Source organism: Acomys russatus, chromosome 19 (assembly GCF_903995435.1).
Source record: "Acomys russatus chromosome 19, mAcoRus1.1, whole genome shotgun sequence".
Classification (NCBI taxonomy): Eukaryota; Metazoa; Chordata; class Mammalia; order Rodentia; family Muridae; genus Acomys; species Acomys russatus.
The window spans coordinates 24,516,707-24,543,431 of record NC_067155.1 but is presented as its reverse complement, the minus strand read 5'-3'; the positions used below and the strand labels follow the sequence as shown (position 1 = coordinate 24,543,431).

At 47.1% G+C, this 26,725-nt stretch overlaps 1 protein-coding gene across 1 annotated transcript in view; it reads left to right on the top strand.

Annotated features, from left to right (window-relative positions):
• Fry (FRY microtubule binding protein) overlaps positions 1 to 26,725 on the top strand; it is a 250,299-nt gene that overhangs the window by 145,299 nt on the left and 78,275 nt on the right. The window contains exons 32-40 of the mRNA XM_051162840.1: positions 6,565 to 6,821; positions 7,913 to 8,059; positions 10,022 to 10,190; positions 12,188 to 12,278; positions 18,436 to 18,518; positions 21,239 to 21,389; positions 21,636 to 21,739; positions 22,968 to 23,153; positions 24,484 to 24,682. Coding sequence (XP_051018797.1) covers positions 6,565 to 6,821; positions 7,913 to 8,059; positions 10,022 to 10,190; positions 12,188 to 12,278; positions 18,436 to 18,518; positions 21,239 to 21,389; positions 21,636 to 21,739; positions 22,968 to 23,153; positions 24,484 to 24,682 — 1,387 coding nt within the window. The remainder of the gene's footprint in view (positions 1 to 6,564; positions 6,822 to 7,912; positions 8,060 to 10,021; positions 10,191 to 12,187; positions 12,279 to 18,435; positions 18,519 to 21,238; positions 21,390 to 21,635; positions 21,740 to 22,967; positions 23,154 to 24,483; positions 24,683 to 26,725) is intronic.

Here is a 26,725-nt window from a genome sequence, read left to right as displayed (position 1 = left end):
TTAAAGTCTACTGCAGTTTTGGTGTCAGAACTTGGTGCTGAGTTTGTGCATCAGAATTGCTAAGGGCTAAATCCAGTTACATGTGAAAGCAAATTCAATATTGTCAATATTTTTGTGTTTTGTGTTTGGGGTAGGGGCACGTTTTGCTTGATTGTATAGATAAGTGCCATGTGAGTGTAGTGCCAGTGGAGGCCAGAAGAGGGCACCAGACACCTGGGGAATTGGAGTTATAAATGGTTGTGAGCAGCCGTATGGGTTCTAGGATTTGGACTTAGTTAAACCCAAGTCCTTTAGAAGAGCAGCCATCGCTCCAACCCCTCAAGAATATTTTTAAACGTTGAAGAGAAAAACTGTTGTCAAGCCAGGTGATGGTGGTGCACGCCTTTAATCCCAGCGCTTAGGAGACAGAGGCATAAGTATCTCTGAATTTGAGGCTGGTCTTGTCTACACTGTGAGTTCCAAGATAACCAGGGCTACACAGAGAAACCCTGTCTTGGGGGAAAAAAAAGAAAGAAAGAAAAGAAAAGAGAAAAAAATGTGGTTAGTTAAAACAATATAAGTATAAATATATGCCTGACAAATATAAAAGATTCTTAGGTTAATGAAGATATATGTGTGTGTGTGTGTGTGTGTGTGTGTGTAATATATGTGTGTGTGTGTGTGTGTGTGTGCGTGCATATCCCAAAGAAATTCTTTTATATGAACAATATACTTAAAATAACTCTTAGTTCCTTATATATTTGGTAGTGATGTTAGATACATAGTCTTATTGTATTTTATTATTATAATGATGTTACATCCATAGCTTGTCTCCTCCGCTGTCTTCATGAATAACCCGTGAGAGCCAGGTCCCATAGAGTGCTTTTCCTGCCCAGTTCATGCGGCACCTGGCCAAGAGTCAGGCTGTGCCCCTAGTCAGGCTGTGCCCTGATTGTTCCTCATTCTCCTCACACAGCCCAGTGCCTCAGCCTCCTTTTCCTCAGCCACCCTACCTCCCTGCACCCCAGTGCCTCAGCCCCCTCCTCCTCAGGCACCCTACCTCCCTGTATCCCTAATGCCTCAGCCCCCTCCTCCTCAGCCACCCTACCTCCCTGCACCCCCAGTGCCTCAGCCCCCTCCTCCTCAGGCACCCCACCTCCCTGTACCTCTAATGCCTCAGCCCCCTCCTCCTCAGCCACCCTACCTCCCTGCACCCCCAGTGCCTCAGCCCCCTCCTCCTCAGGCACCCCACCTCCCTGCACCCCTAATGCCTCAGCCCCCTCCTCCTCAGCCACCTCACTTCCCTGCACCCCTAATGCCTCAGCCCCCTCCTCCTCAGCCACCCCACCTCTCTGCACCCCTAATGCCTCAGCCCCCTCCTCCTCAGGCACCCCACCTCCCTGTACCCCTAATGCCTCAGCCCCCTCCTCCTCAGCCACCCTACCTCCCTGCACCCCCAGTGCCTCAGCCCCCTCCTCCTCAGCCACCCCACCTCCCTGCACCCCTAATGCCTCAGCCCCCTCCTCCTCAGCTACCCCACCTCTCTGCACCCCTAATGCCTCAGCCCCCTCCTCCTCAGCCACCCGACCTCCCTGCACCCCCAGTGCCTCAGCCCCCTCATCCTCAGCCACCCTACCTCCCTGCACCCCCAGTGCCTCAGCCCCCTCCTCCTCAGCCACCCCACCTCTTACACACTGTCAGCTACACAAAACCACATCTGGGCAGAGCCTCCCATTCACAGTCTCCTGGTAATAATCATGACTTCTGACTCTTGGTCACCCAAGGCGTGTTAGGCTCTCTGCTAGACCCCTGTGTGTGTTGCTTATACTGTGGTTACTGAGCCAGAAGAGCTGAGGACGACCTCCCAGATGGGCTGACGTCCGAACTGCAGGCAGGGGATGAAGGGCAGCACATGCTTGGCTACATCAGTGCCTCTCAGCCTCCCTGACGCTGTGACCCTGTTCCTCATGTGTGGTGACCCCCAACCGTAAAATTATTCCGTTGCTACTTCATAACTGTACTTTTGCTACTGTTTTGAATCATAATGCAAATATCTGATATGAAAGACGTCTGATTTGTGACCCCCAAAGGGGCCATGACCCACCCGAACCGCTGGTTTAAAGGTGTAGAACAACACAAGGCACTGGGAAGTTACGTAGAAGACAGTGTGGTTGACATCAGAGATGGCCCTGGATGTGCAGAAAGGCCAGCAGTCTCCTATGACTCATTTCAGAGCCCTGTGAAGAAAGTGACACCTCAGCTTCTAGGGCCTTGAAAACCACTGACAAATCCCATAAAAACACTGAACCGGAAGCTACAGTGTATAGTCAGAGGACCTGGGACGACCCGCACAGGCCCAGTGCGTGCCGCTTCCATCTCTGGAGTTCATATGCGCCTACTTCGTGTTAATTTAGAAGGCCTTGTTCTCCTGCTGCCCTCTGTCTGCTCCGGCTCTTATATTCTCCCTACCTCAACTTCTGTGGGGGTTCCCTGAGCCCCCAGGGGAGGGTTCTGATGAAGCCATCCATCCCATGTAGGGCTGAGTGTTCCAAGGCCTCTTGCTCTCTGCACGATGTCTGGCTGTGCGTCTCTGTGTTTGTTCCCAGCTGCTGCAGGAGGCAGCTTCCCTGACGGTGGCTGAGCAAGCACTGATCTACGGCTATAGCAGAATATCATTGGCAGTCATTTCATCACTACGTTTTCCTCTGGTCTTAGCCTGGGTTGTTTGGGGATTCCTGTAGGATACCTTTGGCCAACAGCTCAGCCACATGTAACCCAATCCCAGGCCTGAAGGCTTCGCTTGCTTCGCTGGGTGACAGGAGATGGTCAGTTAGGGCTCTGTCTTCCCTATGATCTGGCTATTTCATTTTATTGCCTTCATATATGTATATGTTTTAGGAAGTTTCTACTGTGTTAGATTTCCATATTATTATAGGACTCCCGAGTGTGTGAACAAGTGGGTCCCTGATTCTTCTGCCTTCTCCTGGGCTCTTTTCCTTCTGTTGGCTTGGCTTGTCCAAATTCAATGTGATAAATTTTGTTTTATATTATTTTATTTTGTTAGAATGAATGAATGAGTGAGTGAATGAATAAGTGAATTAATGAACGAGTGAATAAGTGAATGAATGAATGAGTGAATAAGTGAATTAATGAATGAATGAGTGAATAAGTGAATGAATGAATGAGTAATGAAGTGAATGAATGAATGAATGAATGAATGAAAGCCTAGCTACTAGGTTAAAGATCAACACCTGGAGTCACATGTCCTTCTGGGAAAGGGAAATCAGTGTTCACCTGTGGGGTCACACAGCTGTATCAGGAAATCAGTGTTCGCCCGTGGGGTCACACAGGTGTATCAACAACCCAGGACCAGCCCCATGCTCAGGAGCAGTTGATTAGCACACAACGGACTCCCCAGGATTTTTTGTGTGTGCTTTTATTTAGTTACAGTTTAGCGGTTTGGTTTGGGTTCTGGGGGTGTGGGGGTGTGGTTTTATCTTGTTTTTTTGGTTTGAGGGGGTTGTTGTTTTGGGTTTTTGTTTTGAGAAAGAGATTAAAGTTGGGTTGGTAGGGAAGGAGGCTGTGAAGGACGTGGGGAAAGAGAAGAATATAATCAAAAAATTTTATTAAAAAAGTGTTTTAAAGCCAGGCATGGTGACGCACTCCTTTAACCCCAGCACTTGGGGAGGCAGAGGCAGGTAGTTCGAGGCCAGCCTGGTCTACAAAGTGAGTCAAGGACAGCCAAGGCTACACAGAGAAACCCTGTCTCGGAAACATGAATAACAACAACAAATGTTTTAAATAATAAAAGAGAAAAGAAAAAGAAAGAGCAAGAACAACAGAATGGAGGCTGTATTGGCTGACTGACACCAAGCTGTTTTCAGGGCCAGGGGTACTAAAATAGTCAAATTTCTGCCACATGGTTAAATTAATAAATAAAATAAAAATAAATTAATTTATAAAATTTAAAACCTGAAAGGAAGGGAGGGAGGGAGGAAGAAAGGAAGGAAGGCAGACTGCCGAGTTTAAGAGGAAATGATAGGTCACCTTGCAGTTAGGAAAGAGGAGAGGATGTGTTTTGGCGCATCTGGTCTGGAGAGGGGGCTGGTTGCCAAGAGTGGTGATAAAGTCAGGGAGGAAACAGTCGCCCAGGGAGGGTGGAAAGGGATGGCGGGAGCCAGCACTGCTGGGGAGGTTCCCAGACAAATGTGCTGCCTGGGAGACTGATGGTGAGGCGTGCCCAAGGGCAGAGGGCAAGGCAGGCATGGAGAGCTAGCCAGGGATGCTGGGGTGGGCCTCCACAACCCAGGCAGTCCTGGACACCATGGTGCGAGAGGCTGAGCGCCAGGCACGGAGGAAAAGAAAAGCCCTCAACACTCACCTACTGAGTGAGGGGGCAGGGGCAGAAAAGGAAGGAAGGATGTTCTGTTCCCCTCTTCCCGTGAGGAACAGTTCGGGGGGAGGACAGTTTCTTTCACAGAAGTCTAGAAAAAGAAGAGGATTTGAAGGAAAGGGTGATGCTCACCCTTCAAGGAGAGCGACCCTGGAATGTCAGCTCTGCAGGTTCTGGGCAGAGGTGGCAGAGCTGGGGTGCCTGCAGTCCCAGGAGGAGCTTTGGGAAGAGTAAGGCTGGGGCCAGTTTATTAAGTGAGACGGGGAGCTGGGATCGTGGGGGCAGCTGGGGTGAGGGGAGAGAAATCCGGTCTGACAGGCGGCAAAGCCCTGAGTAGGAAACGCAACCGTTTGGACATTCTTTTTTTTTTTTTTTTTTTTTTTTTGGTTTTTCGAGACAGGGTTTCTCTGTGTAGCCTTGGCTGTCCTGGACTCACTTTGTAGACCAGGCTGGCCTCGAACTCACAGCGATCCGCCTGCCTCTGCCTCCCGAGTGCTAGGATAAAAGGCGTGCACCACCACGCCCGGCTGGACATTCTTCTAAGCACCGCCTCCAGCTCTTGATTTATGAAGAAGCTTTAAAAAGAGCTTGAGAACACTCACAGGACCTAGTCAGTCCCTAAGTTGCCTATGCTCTTCCAGACCCCATGGGGAGACTTTATGGCCTGTAGCTTCAGGGGACCTAACGGACAGATGGACCGACCCAGAGGTGCTGGGAAGCAACAGCATCCCCTTGACACCCCCTCACAGCTTATTTCTCTGCATCTCCCAGAGGGTTGACTCGGTGTCTGTGCCATCTTCCTTTTTCCTCAGAAACACCTCCACAGCCCGAGGTGTTTATCGGCTCTTCTCTGACACCACATTTTCACGGCCCCTGTGTCCTGCAAACAAAATGTAATAAGCGCAACAAACAAGCTTGTGTCTCATGTTAGCAGCCGGTTACTGCTACAAAGTCCACATATTTTTGTGCCATTGTTTAAAGATGGGTGTTTTTAATATTCCTTTCTCTCTAATTGGATTTTTTTTCTCTCTCTCTTTCTAAAGTGCACTTCTTTCCTATGGAGCATAAACAGCTCTTCTGCAATAAAGTTGTATTTTTGTAACCAAAAGTCATTTTGTCCTATCAGCGCCTCAGCTCGGTGCCTTCTGTTACCTGTCACTTTTCCCCTTGCTCCTGAGTTATTTGTCAGTATAAATTTTGTCAGCGAGGATCTTCCCCAGGCTTGGGAACTTTACTCATTTTTTTTTTTTTAATTTCAAAAAAATTATTTTGAGCTGGCCGGTGGTGGTGCACACCTTTAATCCCAGCACTTGGGAGGCAGAGACAGGAGGATCTCTGTGAGTTTGAGACCAGCTTGGTCTACAGAGTGAGTTCCAGGACAGCCAAGGCTACACAGAGAAACCCTGTCTCAAAAAACAAAAACAAAAAAATTTTTTTGAGAATTTAATACATTAGTAACGTATTTATATCAGTTCTACTTCTCCCAACTACAGATCCCTCTGTATCCCCCTCATCCCCCACCCAAAGCCATGACCTCTTATTACATATATATTAATACATATAATGTTGGCCACACACACAGACACACACCTCACTGGGTCCCTCTTGTTGCTTGTGTATACCAACATGTATTTAGGGCTGACCACACGCCTGAGACGTCTTGGCAGTTTCCATCCCACCAGGCACAGCGGCTCCTACTAATGAACGCTCAGCCAGTGGGGTTGATGGATGTTCAAGTATCCATTATCATACCCAGAACGTATGTGTGACATCATAATATGTCAACTGTAAGTCAAATACTCTGCGGACCAGGCAGATGGCTGCATGCCACAAGTCTGATGACCCAAGTTTGATGTCTGAGCCCCGTGTGGTAGAGAGAAAAGTTCAGCTTCTGTGAGTGACCTCTAACCACCACATGTGTGCCATGGCATGGCACCCGCGCCCCCCCAGCCCCCCCCCCCCCCCCACACATAAAAAATGTAGGGGATGGAGAGGCAGTTCAATGGTTAAAAGCACTGGCTGCTCTTGCAGGATCTGGGTTCAAATCCAACGCCCTCTTCTGACCTCTGGTAGCCTCTGTGGTCCTGGGTAGCCGCTGTCTATGGCAGTCCTTTTAAATGTCAACCACTTGTGTGCCTGGCTGGTTGGTCTGCAAGAAAAATGCCTAACTCTCCTTGGCCCTGTCTCTTCAGAGGTAAGCCAGAGATTCCCTACCACACACCCAAATGGACGTCAGATCATGCTCACCTACCTGTTACCATGGCTACACAACATTGAGCTGGTGGACAGCAGACTCCTCCTCCCGGGGTCCAGCCCCAGCAGCCCTGAGGATGAGGTCAAGGACAGAGAAGGGGAAGCCACCACCTCTCACGGGCTGAAAGGGAATGGCTGGGGCTCTCCGGAAGCCACCTCTCTGGTCCTGAATAACCTCATGTACATGACAGCCAAGGTAAGGCACATGGCATGGCTCCATCAGCAGGGAGGTCCTGGGTTTACAATCCACAAACAATGATGTCTCTCGTAAAATTGACGCGCGATGAGTGGCAGTGGGTGTGCATGTAATGCCACTGCACTCTGTACCTTAAAACATGTACACTGCCCGGTATGGAGACTCTAGAGTGTAAGACCATCCTAAGCTACAGAGTGAGTTTGGATCCAGCCTGGGCTACACAAGACCCTCTTTCAAAGGCAAACCAACAAAAGAAAAAGATGTTCATGATGTTGCCGGAGCAAACTCCTTTTTCCCCCTCAGTCTTTCATAAACAAAGGCAGTACTGAATCGCGGTAATACATTGCTGGGTTAGGTGCTCTTGCAGAGGACCTGAATTCTGTTCCTGTTTTCTGGTTTTGAGTATGGTCTAGTAATTTTGTGTTACAGGAGCGATACAAATATGTAAGCTTGGGTTCAAACCTGGCCCCCACCATTTGCTATACAAAAATTAGAAAATGAAAGTAATGTGTTTGGTGCATTAAAATAAAATGGTGAGGGCCGGGGATGCATCTCATGGTAGAACTCACACTGTATGTACAAAGCCCTGGTTCAGTCACCCAGCACTGCAATTAAAGAATGGAAAGATTATGTGCAAATTTTAGATAGACAGACAGACAGACAGATGATGGATTATAGCATGATATAGATATATTGATAGATGTTAGAAAGATATAGATAGATAAATGGATGGATGGATGGACAGACAGATGGACAGATAGATGATAGAAAGATATAGATGGATAGATAGAAAGATAGATGATAGATAGATAGATAGATATACATAGATATGCATAGATGGTAGAAAGAAAGAAAGACAGACATATCACATATTTTGGGGAAAACCATGGCCTACATTTTTAAAAAAATGTTTATATATGTACTTCATGTAACTGATCTATGTATTGTAAATTACTGTCCACCCAAAAAATTATGTTTTTCTATCGAATGGTCATTTTCCCCTGCCTAATGATTTTGAACAATCATAACCTTCGAAGCAGTCTCTGTCCTGCACACACTCATGGAGGCCACTTTTAATCTTCTTGGCTTAGTATGGAGATGAAGTCCCAGGACCGGAAATGGAAAACGCGTGGAACGCGCTGGCCAACAACGAGAAGTGGGGCAACAACCTGAGGATCACTCTGCAGTTCCTCATCAGCCTGTGTGGGGTCAGCAGCGACACCGTCCTCCTGCCCTATGTAAGTGCCGCCCAGGCTTGGGGAGTGCTCGCTGCTCCTGCTGCTGCGGCTCACACCCTGATATTTGCACCTCACACTCTCTGTGTTTTCAAATCCTGCAGTTCCCTTGGGAGCTCATCCAGGTGGTACATAAAAGCTCCTTCACCCCTCCCCAACTCAGGCTCATGTGCTGCTGTCAGGGGCACCTGTCAGCACCTTGCATTAAGCTTCAGGACACAGACACCTGGGAATGGAGGCTTTTTTTCCCCTGACAATTACCAAAGCTTCTTTTATAAACAGCACCAGTATAAAAGAGGCCAAATGTAAAGATCATATCCGTACTCTCTCTCTCTCACACACACACACACACACACACACACACACACACACAGAGAGAGAGAGAGAGAGAGAGAGAGAGAGAGAGAAGCTTCTGGTTTGCATATGGCATTATTCAAACAAACAAACAAACAAACAAACAAACAAAGCTGACCTGGGATTTTCTTTAAAAATATGTGTATATATTTATTTTCATTTTACGTGGATGAGTGTTTGCCTGCATGGTGCATGTGCACCATGTGCATGCAGTGCTCATGGAGGCCAGAAGAGGGCGACAGATCCCTGGAACTGAAGTTAGAAACAGTAGTGAGCTGCCATGTACAGCACCCTGGATTTGAACTCTGACCTTTTGCAAGAGCAGTCAGTGCTCTTAAACAATGAGCCATCTCTCCAGCTCCCACTACATTTTCCTTTTCAAAATTATATGATGAGAGAGAAAACAAAGTGGAGGTATCTGTATAGTATATTCTGTTTTTACTTGAGGGTGGTGCACCACCAGAATGGCAGCACTTTCTAACAGACTCACTTGGCTTCTCCTTGAGTTTTGTGAGTTATTTTATGACTTCCTGTTCTTAGCTGTTTCGGCCATACAGCAGCATGTCATCATATGGTTAGATTAGTTATCAGGGTCTGCCAATATGTGAGGCATTAATATTGTTAGGGTTTTTGGGGGGGGTGGTGAGTACTTGGTTTTTCAAGACAGGGTTTGTCTGTGTAGCCCTGGCTGTCCTGGAACTCTCTTTGTAGACCAGGCTGGCCTCAAACTCACAAAGATCCGCCTGCCTCTGCCTCCCAAGTGCTGGGATTACAGATGTGCGCCACCACACCTGGCTTGATATTGTTGTTTTTAAAACCTAAGACTTTACAGACAGTTAAAACTTATTTGTTTCTAGTGACAAAGAGGACAGGAGGTATCTTGGTTACTGTTCTATTGTTGTGAAGAGACACCATGACCGTGGCAACTCTTATAACAGAAAGCATTTAACTGGGATCTGGCTCACACTTTTAGATGGTTAGTTCGTGATCCTTATGGCAGAGAGGCGACAGACGTGGTGCTGGAGCAGCAAGTGAGCCTTACATCCTGCTGCACAGGTGGCAGGAAGAAAGGGGGAGACAATGGGCCCAGTATGGGCTTTTGAAACCTCAGAGCCCATCCCTAGTGACACGCTTCCTCTAACGGTACCCCCTGACCCTCCCCAAACTGTTCCACCAACTGGGGACCAAGATTTCAAACATAGGAGCCTATGGGGGCCATTCTCATTCAAACCACGGGGGATGGGGCTTAAGGGGCATGGACTATATTCCTTTTTTTAATAAAAATAGCAGTTGTTTTCCCAGAGTGGATTTTAAAAAAATTATTTTTGTCATATAAGTACTCTGTGCCACTGGACACCAGTAAAATCTTGCAATGTTTTTGTCTTCAGTTGACTCTGGTCACCCTGAGAGTAAATTTTTTTTTAATTAAGCCACTCAAGAAGGTACTTGTGTGTAGTGTGGCTTTTAATCCCAATGTTTAGACCGTCCCCGGACAACAGAGGTCAGTTGCTAGACGCATGGTACCAGATGACGATGTGTTCCAAGATGGATGAGTTCCCAGCCCAACACTCTGATGGAAAGTACATCCTCCTCCTGTTTTCTTCCGCCAAGATTAAAAAGGTGGCGATATACCTGTGCCGGAACAACACCATTCAAACGATGGAAGAGCTTCTCTTTGAGCTGCAGCAGACGGAGCCCGTGAACCCCATCGTCCAGCACTGTGACAACCCCCCCTTCTACCGCCTCACAGCCAGCAGCAAGGCCTCGGCAGCCGCCTCTGGTAGGGACGCGCCACCTGGGAACATACCTGTCACACAGGGCACTGAACAGGCTTGAGCCGGCCTTGCTGTTCGCTCTGCAAGGCCCTCAGCGGCCCACTGGCCTCCCTGCCACAGAACGTATCCTACTTTAGGTGGACGCCAACCAGGACGCTGCATTCTCTTAGGAATTACAGTTCTGAATCTTCTGCATACCTTAGTGGAATCTCCTTGGTAACATTCTCCCATGATTGACTAGAACGTTCCATGAAATCCCAAGTGCTCAAAAATCTGAAACTCTTTGAGTACCAGCATAACAATGTGGTGTGAAGGGTCAATGTGCATAAACTTTGTTTGTTGTTTTTTTAAAGATTTGGTTATTTTTTTTTAAGATTTATTATTTATTTATTATCATGTATACTGTGCTCTGCCTGCATATACGCCTGCAGGCCAGAAAAGGGCGTCAGATCACATTATAGATGGTTGTGAGCCACCATGTGGTTGCTGGGAATTGAACTCAGGACCATCTGGAGGAGCAGTCGGTGCCCTTAACCTCTGAGCCATCTCTCCAGCCCAATTTGGTTATTTTTATTTTGTGTATATTGCCTACATATATGTGTATGCATCATATGCGTGCAGTACCCTGGGAGGCCAGAAATGGGCATCAGATCCCAGAACTGGAGTTACAGATGGTTGTGAGCTGCTATGTGGGTGCAAAGTACCAAACCCAGGTCCTCTGCCAGAGCGGAAGGTGGTCTTAACTGCTGAGCCATTTCTCCTGCCCCAACTTTGCTCATTGCTATAAATGATGTATAAAGTTATCTTCAGGCATTGTGTATAAGGGATACATAAAACAAAAATGAATTTCATGCTTAAACTCGAGTCTTGCCCCTAAGACGGTTCCATCACATGTACACAAGTGCAAAGTATCTACAACTAAAACATCCTGACTCCATGGATCCTGAATGACAGGTGCTCACCAAGCATTGTTGCTTTCGCTCTCTTTTTTTGTTTCTTTCTTTTTCCTTTGTTTTTTTTTTTTTTTTTTAAAGATTTACTTGTTTATCATTTATACAGTATTCTGCCTGCATGTGAGCCTGCATGCGAGATCTCATTATAGACGGTTGTGAGCCACCATGTGGTTGCTGGGAATTGAACTCAGGGCCTTTGAAAGAGCAGACGGTGCTCTTAACCTCTGAGCCATCTCTCCAGCCCATATTACTGCTTTCAATCGATCTGTACCTGTTCATTTCATGGAACATGTACTACCTCCCTCAAATGTCTTGAAGTGTTCCCCATGCCCCCCCCCCATTCTGTCTGTCTCTGTCTGTCTGTCTGTCTGTCTGTCTCTCTCTCTCTCTCTGTTTTGTTTTTTGAGACAGGGTTTTCCTCTGTGTAGCCTTGGCTGTCCTGGACTCGCTAAGTAGACCAGGCTGGCCTTGAACTCACAGCGATCCGCCTGCCTCTGCCTCCCGAGTGCTGGGACTACAGGTGCATGCCACCACATCCAGCTGTCCTGTGCTCTCTCTTTATCTTACTTCTTAGGATATTTTTTTCCAGAGAGACACACGCCTAGGGATCGGAATCCTACTTGGACTTCCTCCGTATCATTAGTTGAATAATTCCTGGACCCAGTGCAAGAGCTGGTGGCGCCTGCCCGGCACCCCGGCATTGGAGGAACAGGGGAAGAGGATCAGTCCAGGCTACATGGCAAGACCCTGTCTCAAATTGGCAACAGCAAAAGGCGTTCCAGCAGGGCTGCAGAACTACCTCTATATAAGGCCTTGACCTGTGGCTAGAAACATCTAAAAGTGTTACAGCCTCATTTTATGAGGAAGAAGGAATTTGGTTTGACCGACGTAGTTGTCTAGAGTTGCACGCTGTGGACTTTGAGACAGTTGTTTAAAATGCCTGAGACTGACAAGCGTGGGATGTCACAGAAAATCCTCTCCTGGATTACTTAGGACTTGCGCTATCCCCTCTGTGCACTCTCTCTGATGTCTCCTAATCCTTTGTACAGGAACCACCTCCAGCAGTAACACTGTAGTCGCCGGTCAGGACAGTTTCCCGGACCCCGAGGAGAGCAAGATACTGAAAGAATCTGATGACAGGTCAGTGTGCGTGTTGGACGTGATGTCCACTCTAACCTTCAGATGGAGTCTGTGGCATCCGCACAAGTTAGTCAGGTTCTCTTTGCTGACTTCCCAGCTCCGCCCTATGTAGCCCTAAAGATACATTCTGCACAGAATCTGAGAGTAAGACATTTTTCTGGTGCCTGAATCCCACTCAGCCTTGAGTGTCATAAAAACCACTGGTTGGAGCCTGGAGAGGTGGGTCAGTGGTTAGAGCATCGGCTGCTCTTCAAAGGACCTGGGTTCTGTCACCAGCTACCATGTGGCAGCTCACAACCTTCCTTAATCCCAGTGCCAGGGGATCTGGTGCCCTCTTCTGACCATCACCGGTACTGCATCCACATGGTACATACACATGCAGGCAAACACTCATCTGCATAAAATAAAAATAAATCTTGGGAGAATAAAAAAAAAAAAGGATTGCTCTGCTAGTGGGCACAAACCATGTGGAATTAGAAGAGATTTGGCACATGAGGATTTCAGATCTAATTATTATATGATTGCTTAAATGTCTTGAGGTAAGTTCTCTCCAGCAATCTTGTGTTCATCAACCTTTTGTTACTGTAGCAAACATCTGAGGCAGACTAACTCCTAAGAGAAATGTTCGCTTAACTCACAGTTGTAGGGGCTGGTATTCTAAACTGCTCGGTGTGGGCTTCGGCATAGGCCTTCGTTGGCGTCATCAGATCCTAACAGGAGCATGTGCATACATTAGCCCCCTTCCCCCCTGCGCCCCCTACCCCCGCTTTGCTCTCCATATAAAGCCACCAGGATCACAGGGGCTCCATCCTAATTGGCTTACATCATCTAGCTTCTATCCTAAGGTCCTTAACTTCTCTTCATACACAGATATACACATACTTATGGGCTGGGTGGCCTGAGGGAACAGAACAGGGGTACACATGGAGTACCATGTAGATGAATATTTTACATATAATGTCCTTGTATAAAAAATACACAATAATGTCCTGCTAGATCCATCTTTTTCTAAGTATCTTCCTTGTAAACACCATAGTGAGATGAAGTTTCTACCCTCTTGACACCACTGACGTGACTTGAGAGGCAAACACTGGCATGAACACAGGGCAGGAGCCATATTCAACCCACAGCCATTTTCATTCTCATTTGACTGTACTTTAATCACATCTCCCCCCCCCCCTTTTTTTTTTTTTTTTTTTTTTTCAAGACAGGGTTTCTCTGTGTAGCCTTGGCTGTCTTGAACTCACTCTGTAGACCAGGCTGGCCTCAAACTCAAAATGATCCACCTGCCTCTGCCTCCCAAGTGCTGGGATTAAAGTCAGGTGCCACCACACCCGGCTGCTTTATCACATCTTAACTGACCAAGGGCACTGCTGCCCCGTAGCGCCAGGAACCTGTTCTCTTGCATGAGCTCTGCAGGGCTTCCTCTCTCTCACCCACATTCCATCTTCTCGTTGCCTGTGAATAAATAGCCTGGCTCTCTCCGTTCTGCAAGTGACTGGGAAGAGAGCACGGACATAGCTGTTTTGTTTTCTTTTACTTCGCTTTAGTTATTTGTATGTTTTGGCTGCATGTATGTCTGTGTGTGCCCCGTGCCTGCAGAGACCAGGAGAGAATTTTAGAGTCCACTGGAACTAGAGGTGCTGATAGTTGTGAGCTGCCATGTGGGTGCTCAGGGTCAAACTGAGGTCCTCTGGAAGGGTGGCCAGTGCTGCTTAACCACTGAGCCATCTTTAGTCATTTATTTTGTAGACTGAGTTTCCCATCTTCCTTTTCTCTGCAATAGAAAGCTGCTCCGGTTTTAGATATTAGCATCTCATCCGAGTCATTATTATACTTCATGGGAATTTTTGTGGTGGCCTTTAGCATTGAGATGGCACAGGACTTTTAGAGGCATTGTCCTTGGAGGACCTCATAATCCGGGAAGCTGAGGCAGAGGGTTGCCATGAGATTAAGGCTGCGTTATGGCTCCAACATCGCCCGTCTTGAAGGGACTTGTTTCTGCTTGATCTTGGCTTCATAAACATCATAACAGACCCCTTTAGATCTGTCTCAAAAAGGAGGCGAGACCAAGGCCATCTAATGTGTGACACCTACCCCATGTCCTCCGCAGCACTTTTTTTTTTTTTTAAGATTTATTTATTTAGTATACAGTGTTCTGCCTGAGTATAACACCTGCAGGCCAGAAAAGGGCAGCAGATTTCATTGTAGATGGTTGTGAGCCATCATGTGGTTGCTGGGAATTGAACTCAGGACCTTTGGAAGAGCAGGCAGCCCTCTCAACCTCTGAGCCATCTCTCCAGCCCCCTCCCCTCCGCAGCACTTTTCAAACCCCACTTACTGGGTGCCATGGTTTATCAGTAGCCATGGGTACAAACATGGAACCCTCCAGACGTGGCATTCTCACCAGCCTGCTTTTGTCCTTTGCCAAGTGACGTTTGTTTGGGCCCTGCACACGCTGCTTAGAACGCTGCGTTTCACACACGGTTAAGGCGCCTCTGGGGAAGGCCGTGGCTTGGAGCTTTCCTAGCATCTGATACTCCTTAGTCTGTGCCGTAGTCTGCTCTGTGGCCTGACCTGTATGAAACTATGTGTCCAGTTCTGTAGAGTCACAAAGCAGTGACTCAAAAGACAGGACAGTGGAGAACATTGGAAGTCACTGAGACTATAGGTGAGCAGTAGACTGAGGAGAAAAACGACCTTTTGCAGATACCTAAGGAATGAAATGGAAATCCCTGATGCGGCTCGGTGAAACGGTCGCCTTTCCCTGGCGTGTGTCCTTTTCCTAAAACCTTACCTCACTCCATGTGCTGGCTGGGTTCTGTCCGCTTGACACCAACTAGACCATTTGGGAAGAGGGAATCTCAGTTGAGCATGTGCTTTCTCCGTTAACAGTTGATGGGGGGCAGGCCCAGCCTGCTGCACATGGCTCCGTCCCTGGGCAGGTGCCCTGGGTTCTATAAGCAGGAGGGCTGAGCAAGCACGGGGGGAGCCAGCTCTCGAGCAGCATTCCATCACGGCAGCCGCCTCAGCTCCTGCCTCCAGGTTCTGCCATGTTTTCCCTCAGTGATGGGCAGGGAAGCTAAGTCTAATAAACCACTTCCTCCCGAGTGGCGTTTGGTTGCAGTCTTTATCACAGCAAAGGAAACCTCAGTAAGGCACTCCACATCCTACCACACCCATTGTTCCAACCGGAAGCAAATGCTTAGTCTACTGTCACCTATGTTGGCTTGAGAATTTTCTAATGTCTGTGCATACACAGCCTGGCTACATACAAAGACATAGATTGAGTCTTCTGTGTATCTTTTATGTAAAAACAAGTATATATACCATTTTGGGGCTGGGATATACCTCAATGGTCAAATTCTCGCCTCGCCGAGCCCATACAAAGGCTCTGCTTCCATTCTTAACACCATGAAGTTTAATATAAACACACACTTTGCTGTGTTTCCCCTGAGCCACACCCCTGTGTTAGAATGGTGACATGAACAGCCAGGCGTGGTGGCACACGCCTTTAATCCCAGCACTCGGGAGGCAGAGGCAGGCAGATCGCTGTGAGTTTGAGGCCAGCCTGGTCTACAAAGCGAGTCCAGGACAGCCAGAGCTACATACACAGAGAAACCCTGTCTCTAAAAACAAAAAACAAGACAAAAAAAAAAAAAAAAAAACCAAAGAAACAAAAAAAACCCAGCGTATCTGGTAGTTAGTCTTAACTTTGCTATGAAGAGAAGATGATGCTAATACCAAGTGAGTAATTTTTAAAAAATCAATTAAAAGAGAATGATGAACACGGACTAATTCAAATGCTGTGAGCATCCAGCAAGGCACCCTACAGATCTCAACTTAAGCATGATAATATCATGATAAAAGCATAAAACTAGACTGGAGAGCTGGCTCAGTGGTTAAGAGCACACACTGCTAACTGTGGAAGACCCGGGTTCGATTCCCAGCTCCCACACTGCGGCTTACAGCCATCTGTAACACCAGTTCCAAGGATACAATGTCCTCTCCTGCCCACACCCCCCCCCAGGCACTGCATACATATGTGGCACACATATATACATACCAGCAAAACACACAGACCCATACAAAACTAAAAATATACTTTTTTAAAGCATAAAATATTTTCTATTTTCTTTGGTCACGTTTGGAGTTCTTGGGATAAGCATCTTTGTCCCAGCCATAGAGCTGGTGATTAAGGGCCTAGTCACACTGACACACAGTAATAAACATATCTACCAGGCACACTACAATGTTCTGACATTTCAATCAGGTCAGAATCCTAGGGACATCTGTCACTCAGACACCTGCGCAGTCTTAAATGGTGCTTTTCCCACTCTGAGGTATCATGGCATGAACAGGGCCCGTGCACTATGACCTCCCTAGTGTTGACAGCACACAAGTTGTTTAACCTCATTCAGCCTCAGTTTCCCCATTTATAAAGTAAATAACACCAGGTCAAAAGTGAGAGGCAAATTAAATGAGATGATGCAGGTGGCATTCATGTGGCCCAGCACTTTCCTCTAATTGAGTGAACAATCCTTAGAGATGCATGAAACAATCTTTCCAATCATGATTACATTATCTTCCAACTATCACGCTCCGAGGGAAACTTTAATTTATCCATAGCCCCAGCTTGCTTATGAAAGTGCTGTGTATCTCTGTTTCTTCCCCTCTCTGTTCTGTCACTCAGCAGGTCAGGCTGGCTGCCCAGCCTGTCCTGTGCAGGAATGAGGAGCCGTGCACATCTTCGTTCCCAAACAGACGTTAGGTTTGCAGTTGGAGCACAATGTTTAAAGTACACTATTATCTCAAGGTTTGGACTTGACTTATGAACAGGACAAGACCTCTGGCCCCCCTGACTGGAAAAAAAAGTGTTTGGGGTATAATTGCTACAATAATCCTTTAAGAAAAATGGCTGGACAGTGGTGGCACACGCCTTTAATCCCAGCACTCGGGAGGCAGAGGCAGATGGATCTCTGTGAGTTCAAGGCTAGGCTGGTCTACAAAATGAGTCCAGTATAGCCAAGACACAGAGAAATCTTATCTCAAAAAAAAAAAAAAAAAAAAAAGTGGATTTCTGTGAATTCAAGGCCAACCTGGTCTATATGGTGCTGTTTTTAAAAATGAAAGTCCTAATCACTCAATTTTACTAATAAAGACTCAGGAGCCAGATGCTGGGGTGAAAACCCACTAGCTCAGAGAGGCAGAGAAAGCACCCAGCTGACCTTCCTACTTAGCTCACATCCCAATGAAAAAGGCCCAAAAGGTTCACTAGCTCAGCCGACAGCCCAGGAGGAAAAAACCAAAAACCCAAGGCCAAAGGCTTTCTAGCTCAAAGCCCAAAAAGCCCCTTCTTTATCCACACTGTCTTTAATACCCTTCAACTCACAGTGCCTCCTGCTCCTTAATCCCTGTCAGCTGGCTTCTTGCTCCACCTCTTGACCTAGGGTTAATTTTATTAAATCCTGTGTACCGGAATCTTTTGGATTAAAGCTAAGGCTGAGCCACACCATAACCACCTGTTTGCAATAAGCTCGGTTCTTATTTTATTTTATTTTTGTTTGTTTTTTTTAATTAATTTACTCATATTACATCTCAATTGTTATCCCATCCCTTGTATCCTCCCATTCCTCCCTCCCTCCCATTTTCCCCTTACTCCCTCCCCTATGACTGTGGCTGAGGGGGACCTCCTCCCCCTGTATATGCTCATAGGGTATCAAGTCTCTTCTTGGTCAGTTCTTATTTTAAAGGCGCGTTTTAGGGTTCAACTATGCCAAACAAGAAATGGGTTTTTACAGTTCACAATCTCGGGTTCACAATGGGATCAAATATCCTGCAACATTATGAGGAGTTCCAGGCCAGCCAGGACTTCATAGTGAGGCCCCATCTATAAAGAAAGAGGAGAGCCAAGCGTGGTGGTGCACCCTTTTAATCCCAACACTCAGGAAAGGCAAGTGGATCACTGTGAGTTCAAGGCCAGCATGGTCTACAAAGTGAAGTCTTGGACAGCCAAGGCTACACAGAGAAACCCTGTCTTGAAAAACAAACAAACAAACACACAAACAAAAAGCCAGCCACTAACCTGTAGAATCTTCTTTTGGGGAACAAGCACTCACACATGTCACCATTTCATGGCTGTGTTTCGTTTTCGAAGGTTTAGCAACGTGATCCGAGCCCACACTCGCCTGGAGTCAAGATACAGCAACAGCTCTGGAGGGTCGTATGACGAGGACAAAAGTGAGTGGCAGAGGCTGTGGGGTTCAGCCACGCAGAGCTGGCCGGGCGCGGCAGCGCACACTTTTAATCCCAGCTCTTGGGAGGCAGAGGGAGACTGATCTCTATGAGTTCAAGGCCAGCCTGGTCTATAGAGCAAGATCCAGGACAGCCAGGGCTACACAGAGAGAAACCCTGTCTTGAAAAACCACACACACACACACACACACACACACACACACAGAGAGAGAGAGAGAGAGAGAGAGAGAGAGAGAGAGAGAGAGAGAGAGAGAGAGAGAAAGGTTATTAAAGACCAAAAGACTACCCGAGTTCTGTGTTCCTGGATTTTGGCATTTTCCACTATAATGCCAAGTGGAGACAAGTGGAGAAAGCCTAGTAAGAAATGACCTCTTTGGGAAAAAAAAACTGCTGGGGGCTGTAGAGATGGCTCAGCAGTGAAGAGCACTGCCTGCTCTTCCAGAGGACCTGCTTTTGGTTCCCAGCACTCACGTGGCATCTCACAGCTGCCTCAAACTCCAGCTCCAGAGGATCTGGCCCTCATCTCTGGCCACCTTGGGCATACACAAATTTAATAAATAAGTAAATAAAGAAATGAATAATTTTTTTTTTAAGAAAAAAATTGTAACCGTGGAACTGTCTTGGAGTGGATTTAAGTGTTTATAGCCTTGTGCATCCACGGTCCACAGATGGATATGGTCTCCTATTGAAACTCCCCGTGGCATAGCATCAGAAACCCTTCCTAGGCCGGGAGATGGCTTTGTACATGAACATCTCTGAGCCATGGGCAGTTGGATAAACCAGCAAGGTGAATGCACTTGTAGCTTTTGTCTGGAGCCCAGACACCTTGTGCAGATACAACCAGCATAAATATAGGTTGTCTAGGAGTTAAAGAAATTCTAGAAACACTTCAGTGACCTGAGTCTGCGTTGTGGAACTCTTTTTAAAAATTGTTATATTCTTAACTGTTTACATTTTGGGTGCTTTGCCTGCATGCATGTATGACTATGCATCACATGCGTGCCGTGCCCATGGAGGCGAGAAGGGTGTCGGTTTCCCTGGAACTGGGGTTACAGATGATTGTGAGCTGCCATGTGGGTGGTGGAACCCCATGAAGCGGGGTCCTCTGGATGATGAACAGCAGTGGGTTCAGTTCCCAGCATCACACAGCAGCCGATCATTCCTGTAACTGCACTTCTGGGGGCTCCTGACCACTTCTGGCCTCTCAGGCAGCCGCACAGATGTGGTGCAAAGACACACTTTGAGGCAGGCACACACACACATAGAAATGTTAATTGAAAAAAAAGTTAATTGACTTCAGTCTTGAAGGGGTTAAACAGTATACTAACAAGTGCCCCCACACCATGGCAAGCACAATGGAACAATACCCACTTCTCTGTGATGGTGACGTACACATAAAGGAAAATACTGTACATCAGCCAGCAGGTTCCTCCACAACGTGTCCCTGTGTATAGACTTGAACAGATGATCACCCTGCCTTGCAAGGATGGGCTCAGCTAGCATGAAACTAATTTAAATGCTGCCGCTTTCCAGGGGCAAAGCTCTAGTGATCTCTGTCACACACACAACAGTGGCACCTTATGGTCCAGTGGGTTTAATAAAAAGCATCTCAGAGGTTAAGCACATTGTTTGTTCTTCCAGAGGTCCTGAGTTCAAGTCCCAGCAACCACATGGTGGCTCACAACCATCTATAGGGAGATCTGGTGCCCTCTTCTGGTGAGGAGGCCCACATGCAGGCAGAACATTGTATGCATAATAAATAAAAATAAATAAATAAATCTTAGAAAAAACATCTCAGAGTTTAAGAAAAGCACCCCCACATCATTTCCTTTGATTTCTCAAAATTAGTCAAAATGAAGTAGAACATGAAGTATTTTCTGCAATGCCTTTGTGACAGAGCAGTGAGTGAAAAAGAGCCTAGAACATTCCAGTCCCTGAGGCTGGACCAAGTCTTGTCTAACCCTGAACAGAACAGCAAGGAAGTCATCATGAGTGGGCTGGAGTGCACAGTGGGGGAGTGGGAGGCAGTTAGCCATAAGAGGCGTGTGGTCGCTTCATAAAGATGCCTGAAGTCATTATGTGGGCTGCAGGCTTCCTTAAGGCACCCCCTAAAAGGGACCTCTGGAGAGTGAACGAAGAAAGAGGGTGGATCAGATGCAGAGAGCAGGAAAGAGCTGGGGACAAGTGATCGGTCAGATGCAAATCTGGCTGGATGTGTAGAAATGTCAGTTTCCTCAGTATAAAACAGGGATGGTGATGGTAAGTAGCCATGATTAGACCCTTGGGATGCAAAATACATAGGACAGTGCCTGACATGGTACCTGCCTGTGTCATCCCTTGTGTTGTTGTTGTCATCGTGATGGTGGGATGGGAGGACATGCAGGATGACTCTCAGGCTCTTGGGCTGAGCTGACTAGAAACACAGACTTGCATTTCTCTGCAATGGCAATCACAATTGTACGTTTTTTAATCTGGATTTTTCTTTGCTCTATAATGAATAACTACAAACCATCAACGAATAGCAAATCAAGTAATTATGTAATCAACTGATTCTAACTCATTTGACAATGCGATTTGTGCTTAGTGAGCTGTTGTTTTTGGTAAGCATACGTTTGCAAGACTCTTTCTAAAAACACCAACTACGGGAAACATGAGTCTTTTAACACACACACAAATAAAGCAGCCATATCTTTCTCATCCTCCAGATGATCCGATCTCGCCCTACACGGGCTGGTTGTTAACTATTACGGAGGCCAAGCAGCCACAGCCCTTACCCATGCCGTGCACTGGAGGATGCTGGGCCCCCTTAGTCGACTACCTCCCAGAGACCGTCACTCCGCGGGGGCCACTGCACAGGTGAGTGGCAGGCGCTGCACAGGTGAGCGGCAGGCACTGTGAGCGGCGGAGGGAAATGAGCTCTTTGCTTTGACTGGACTTCTCCACCATGGAGATGAGGGACTTTCAACTGGTCTCACGAAAGGTGATGAATGGGACTTTTCTGACTTTATGATCAGCCTGTGGCCCTCTGAGGTTTTCCTCTGTATAACCATGAGACTAATCCTCTGTACAAGTTTGTGTTCATCTCTCCGTTTTGTCGGCCAGGTGTAATATTGCGGTGATCTTTATGACGGAGATGGTGGTGGATCACAGTGTGCGAGAAGACTGGGCCCTTCATCTTCCTCTGTTGCTTCACGCCGTCTTCTTAGGTAAGACTGGGTCTAAGGGGGATTCTAACCAACAGGATGATAAGCATGTAAAAAGCCGGGTGAAAAAAAAAAGAAAAAAAAAAAAAAACGGAAAAAAAAAAAAAAAAAAAAGCCGGGTGGCGGTGGCGCACGCCTGTTATCCCAGCACTCTGGAGGCAGAGGCAAGGGGATTGCTGAGTTCGAGGACAGCCTGCTCTACAGAGCGAGTTCTCTATTACACAGAGAAACCTTGTCTTGAAAAAAAAATAATAAATGCATAGACGTGTGTTTCATTGCACACAGGCTCCTCTCAGTTCTAAAATGAGCCTTTCCTTTTTCATTTCCTTTTCAAATTCATTTCTGTCATATGTAATGTTCCAGGTGATCAGTCATAGTTTAACACTGACACTTCTGTAATATAAACATTAATAATGCATCTTTAAAGATACCCAAAGTATTGTGGGCTCACTTGGGGGTCTTTGGCTGGGAAAACAAATAGAAAGGCATGAAAATTGATCAAAACAAAGAGAGAAATAGCAGGGGATGTGGCAGGCTAAGTACCTAGCTTTAGATGTCCAAGTGGTGGGCAAAAGTGGAGAGGAACTATCTAGAACGCCAGTTAAGTTGGAAAGAGAGAATAACATGAAGCTGCTTTGGGCCTTATGTGGCGGCTTACGACTGGGATCCCAGCACTCCATGGCTGACGGACGACCTCAAACTCAAAGCCAGTCTGCACTTCCAAGCAAGGTTTCATTAAGCAAAACCCACTTCAACGGCAGCTCCAGGGAAGAGAAGGCATCAGGAAGAAAGAATATGAACCACATTAAATGCTACAGAGGGGATGAGAAAAGGCCACCTGTCAACATTTTATGCAAATCTTTCATTTAAGTCACAAAGTGTCAGCCAGGCAGTGGTGGCGCACGCCTTTAATCCCAGCACTCGGAAGGGCAGAGGCAGGTGGATCGCTGTGAATTTGAGACCAGCCTGGTCTACAAAGTGAGTCTAGGACAGCCAAGGTACACAGAGAAACCCTGTCTCTTAAAAAAAAAAAAAAAAAAAAAAATCACAAAGTATCTTATTTTTCCCTAAGCCCAACTTCTTCATGCTGGAAACCCAAACACTAACAAAGATGACTAACTGTTCTTCTTCCAGCCCACACACTACCAGCGTCCGGGAGTCTTTGCCATCCCAAGAATCTCAAGGAGCTTTAGCGCTTGTTCCTGTTAAGAGTTTGTGCCCTCTGTTCCAGGTCTGGACCACTATCGGCCTGAGGTCTTCGAGCACAGCAAAAAGTTGCTCCTTCACCTCCTCATCGCCCTCTCCTGCAACAGCAACTTTCATGCCATTGCCTCCGTACTCCTGCAGACCCGAGAGATGGGGGAAGCCAAGACCCTCACCATGCAGCCAGCTTATCAGCCAGAATATCTGTACACAGGTAAGAAGATGAGTGACGGTGTTGTCAGTGGGGAGGTGACCCCGAGAGACTGTGGAGTCCACACTCGCTTCCCTTGTGATGTTAGATTCAACCTTCTGCAGCATAGATTAACACCTGGCCTCATGTGATCATGTCTCCAGCAATCCCTCTCAGGGTTGAGTGTTTGAATGTGCGTTCCCACAGTTCCCCTGCCTGCCGCCCCCCTCCTTCAGTGAGTACGTTCCTCTGGGTGTACTGGCATCAAAGTGCTCATCTGCCAAGAGCTCTGGCCTGGAATGCTGGAGGATGAGATTGTGGGACAAGGTGACCATGTTGAGCAGGACATGGCACGTGTGCCGGGTGCCTCTCTTGCGCCTTCTTGTTCCCATGGAGGGGTTATCACTTTATTGAGTGGCTGCCTGCATTTATTGGAATCTGACAGAATGCAGATTTCTTTTCAAATAGAGAAAAGGAGGACGGCTGCATGTATATAATTTCAAACAGCAGCATAACTAGAGATGTACAGTGTTAGACAAATATGAGTTCTGTATATAGTTCTTCGAATATCGTGCCATATAGCTCATTAAAATATGCTAATAAAGGGTTAGGGCATAGATCCGTGATAAAATATAAAGTCAGCATGCCTGAGGCCAAGAGTCTAATCCCAAGCACCAACATATATATGTGTGTACATTGTATGCTCACATGTGCATATGTGCACACACACATATTACATACACAAATTAATCGAGTTCATAGCCTCTGTGTTTACTCAAAAACACTAAATATAACTTGCCAGCAGCCACTGAGTAGCTAGTGTTTTTTAAAGGATTCGTTTTAAATGTTTAAATACTTGAGACTAATTCACTAATTCAACTGTACAGTTGGTGACTCACCCTTGCTGGTCTGGCCAGGATATACAAAACACACACACGTGTCTTCCTCTACCACAGCATCTAGTCGGTCCCCAGCGTGGAACACATATCTCCCCATGCTCTCAGAGGTGCACTGGGGTGCACAGCCTTATGGGCAAAGAAAAATGATTGGGCCAGACAGTGGTGGTGCACACCTTTAATCCCAGCATTCGGGAGGCAGAGGCAGGCGGATCTTTGTGAGTTTGAGGCCAGCCTGGTCTACAAAGCGAGTCCAGGACAGCCAAGGCCACACAGAGAAACCCTGTCTTGACAAACTAGTAAAAAGAAAAATGGCTGGTATTGGTGACCTGTAGGCACAGCTCACATCAACTGTTCACTTACTGTTCACAACTGTCACACTTACACGGTTACCTCCCAGCTGCACCATGCCTGTGGGCACACTAGCCCACTCCTCCCTTGCCATCTCCTCCCACCAGGCGGCTTTGACTTCCTGAGGGAGGAGGAGTCGTCCCCAGTGCCGGACTCCGGCCTGAGCTCCAGTTCCACATCCTCCAGCATCAGTCTGGGCGGCAGCAGTGGGAACCTCCCCCAGATGACGCAGGAGGTGGAAGATGTGGATGCTGCTGCTGAAACGGATGAGAAAGCAAACAAGCTCATCGAGTTCCTGACAACTAGGTAATGGATGCTTTGAAGGACCACCAGCCCTTTAAACCACATGGCGGGAAAAATAGATCTCAGTGTTTGAAAGAAGCCCTATTCTCTCTTGACTTATATTTGCCAGAGTCAAGGGCAGATGCTACGAGAGGGCATCTTAATATCACCCCGGTGAGATGACGGGTTGGCAGGGAGATTTGGGGTATAGCGATGAGATGATACCACAGACAGTAGGGCACTGCCATAGACTGACTTCCACCCTGGAGACCAAGGGTATTGGCCACAATCAACCCAGGGCACCTGCTCGGAGTCAGAAGCCAGAAACGAAGCATCATGGGAAAACCACAGATGGTCCTGTCCTTTCTGGCCTTCTGACTCTCCACATCCATCAGCAAGGCTTCAGGCTGGAGGCGCCCTGGGGCCAGTGACGTGGACAAGCCTGCTCACTAGAGATCCGGAGTCATGCCAGGGGGGGGGTTAGTTTTTACACATACGGCCCACAGCTGTCAACACTAACTGTGGCCTCTTGGAGTCTGATAGTACAGTGTGTCAGCAGTCGCCTCATCTAACTACCCCATTATTACTTTTTTAAAGAATCTTAATTTTGTGGGTATCAATGTTTTACCTGCGTATGCACAGTGTATGCACAGTGCCCATGAAGACAGAAGAGGGCACCGGATCCCCTGGAGCAGGAGTTACAGGTGGTTATGACCAACCATGTGGGTGCTGGGAATTGAACTCAGGACCTCTGGAGGAACAGCCAGTGCTCTTAACCTCTGAGCCCTCTCTCCAGCTCCTCCATCCCATCCTTACTGTTCAAACACAAGCTCTCACACTGCGGTAATATGGTTCTCAAGAACACCAACAAGACCCTTCGTCTAGGCAAACTCTAGTATTTCATGTCATTCTCCAAACAAAATACCGCACCTACGGTATGCCAACCACTGTTCCTTTTAAATAGACGCATTTACACTCATTCATTCTTTCATTCATTTGTCGGTGGGGAGGGTGCCTGCCACAGTGGGGGGGGGGTGGAGGGCAGAGGACAGGTAGCCAGGATCAGTGCCCTCCTCCCACCACATAGGCCCCAGGGATCAAACTCGGATCCTCTTGCTGGGCAGCCATCTTGCTGGCCTGAAGGAACAGATTTTAATTGTTGTAAATAAATGTAAGCTAATCACAGTCGGGTGTTGGGGCATAATCTGATGCATTTTTATGTTAATTACTGTTTGTTGTCTGCCTCACCTTTTGTTTAATAAAAAGCCATCCCACTTGGGCAGGGCAGGAGGTAGGTGGGCCTTACAGAGAGAGGAATTCTGGGAAGAAGAAGGCCCGCCATGAGGAGAAGGAGAGAGACCGGAAGGGAAGAGAGGAAGGCTGCCATGGGTTAGCTAGAAGAAAAACACATGGCCAGCAGTGTAGATAAAGAATCCATAAAAAATATGAACAAATATTTAGGATTATGGATGAGAGGTAGCTTGATAAAAGTCATTAAAAACAGATGACATGGGATTGAGACAGGGATCCCATATCTGTCCCTCTATGGGAGGTAGTTTAAAAGATTGATACCTACTGTACCCTAGGTTAACTAAGACTATTTTAAAATATAACAAATGTCAGTGTCTTAATTAATCACTAGCCGGGCCTACAAGTAATACATGTAATTTTAAAAACAATAAGTGGCGCCCAAGGAACAGTCGGGCTGGTGAGGATGGCTGCTCCGCAGCTAAAGGCACTTGCCCAGAAAGTCTGGCAACCTGAGCTCAATCCTCGGGACCCACAAAAACGTGGAAAGAAAGAACAGATTCCACAAAATTGCCTGCTGACCTCCACACATGCACTACGGCATCTACGCTCAGATACATCATACCCACATCACACCCACTACATACCCTCATCATACCCACATCACACCCACTACATACCCTCATCATACCCTCATCACACCCACTACATACCCTCATCATACCCTCATCACACCCACATCACACCCTCATCATACCCCCATCATACCCTCATCATACCCTCATCACACCCACATCATACCCTCATCATACCCTCATC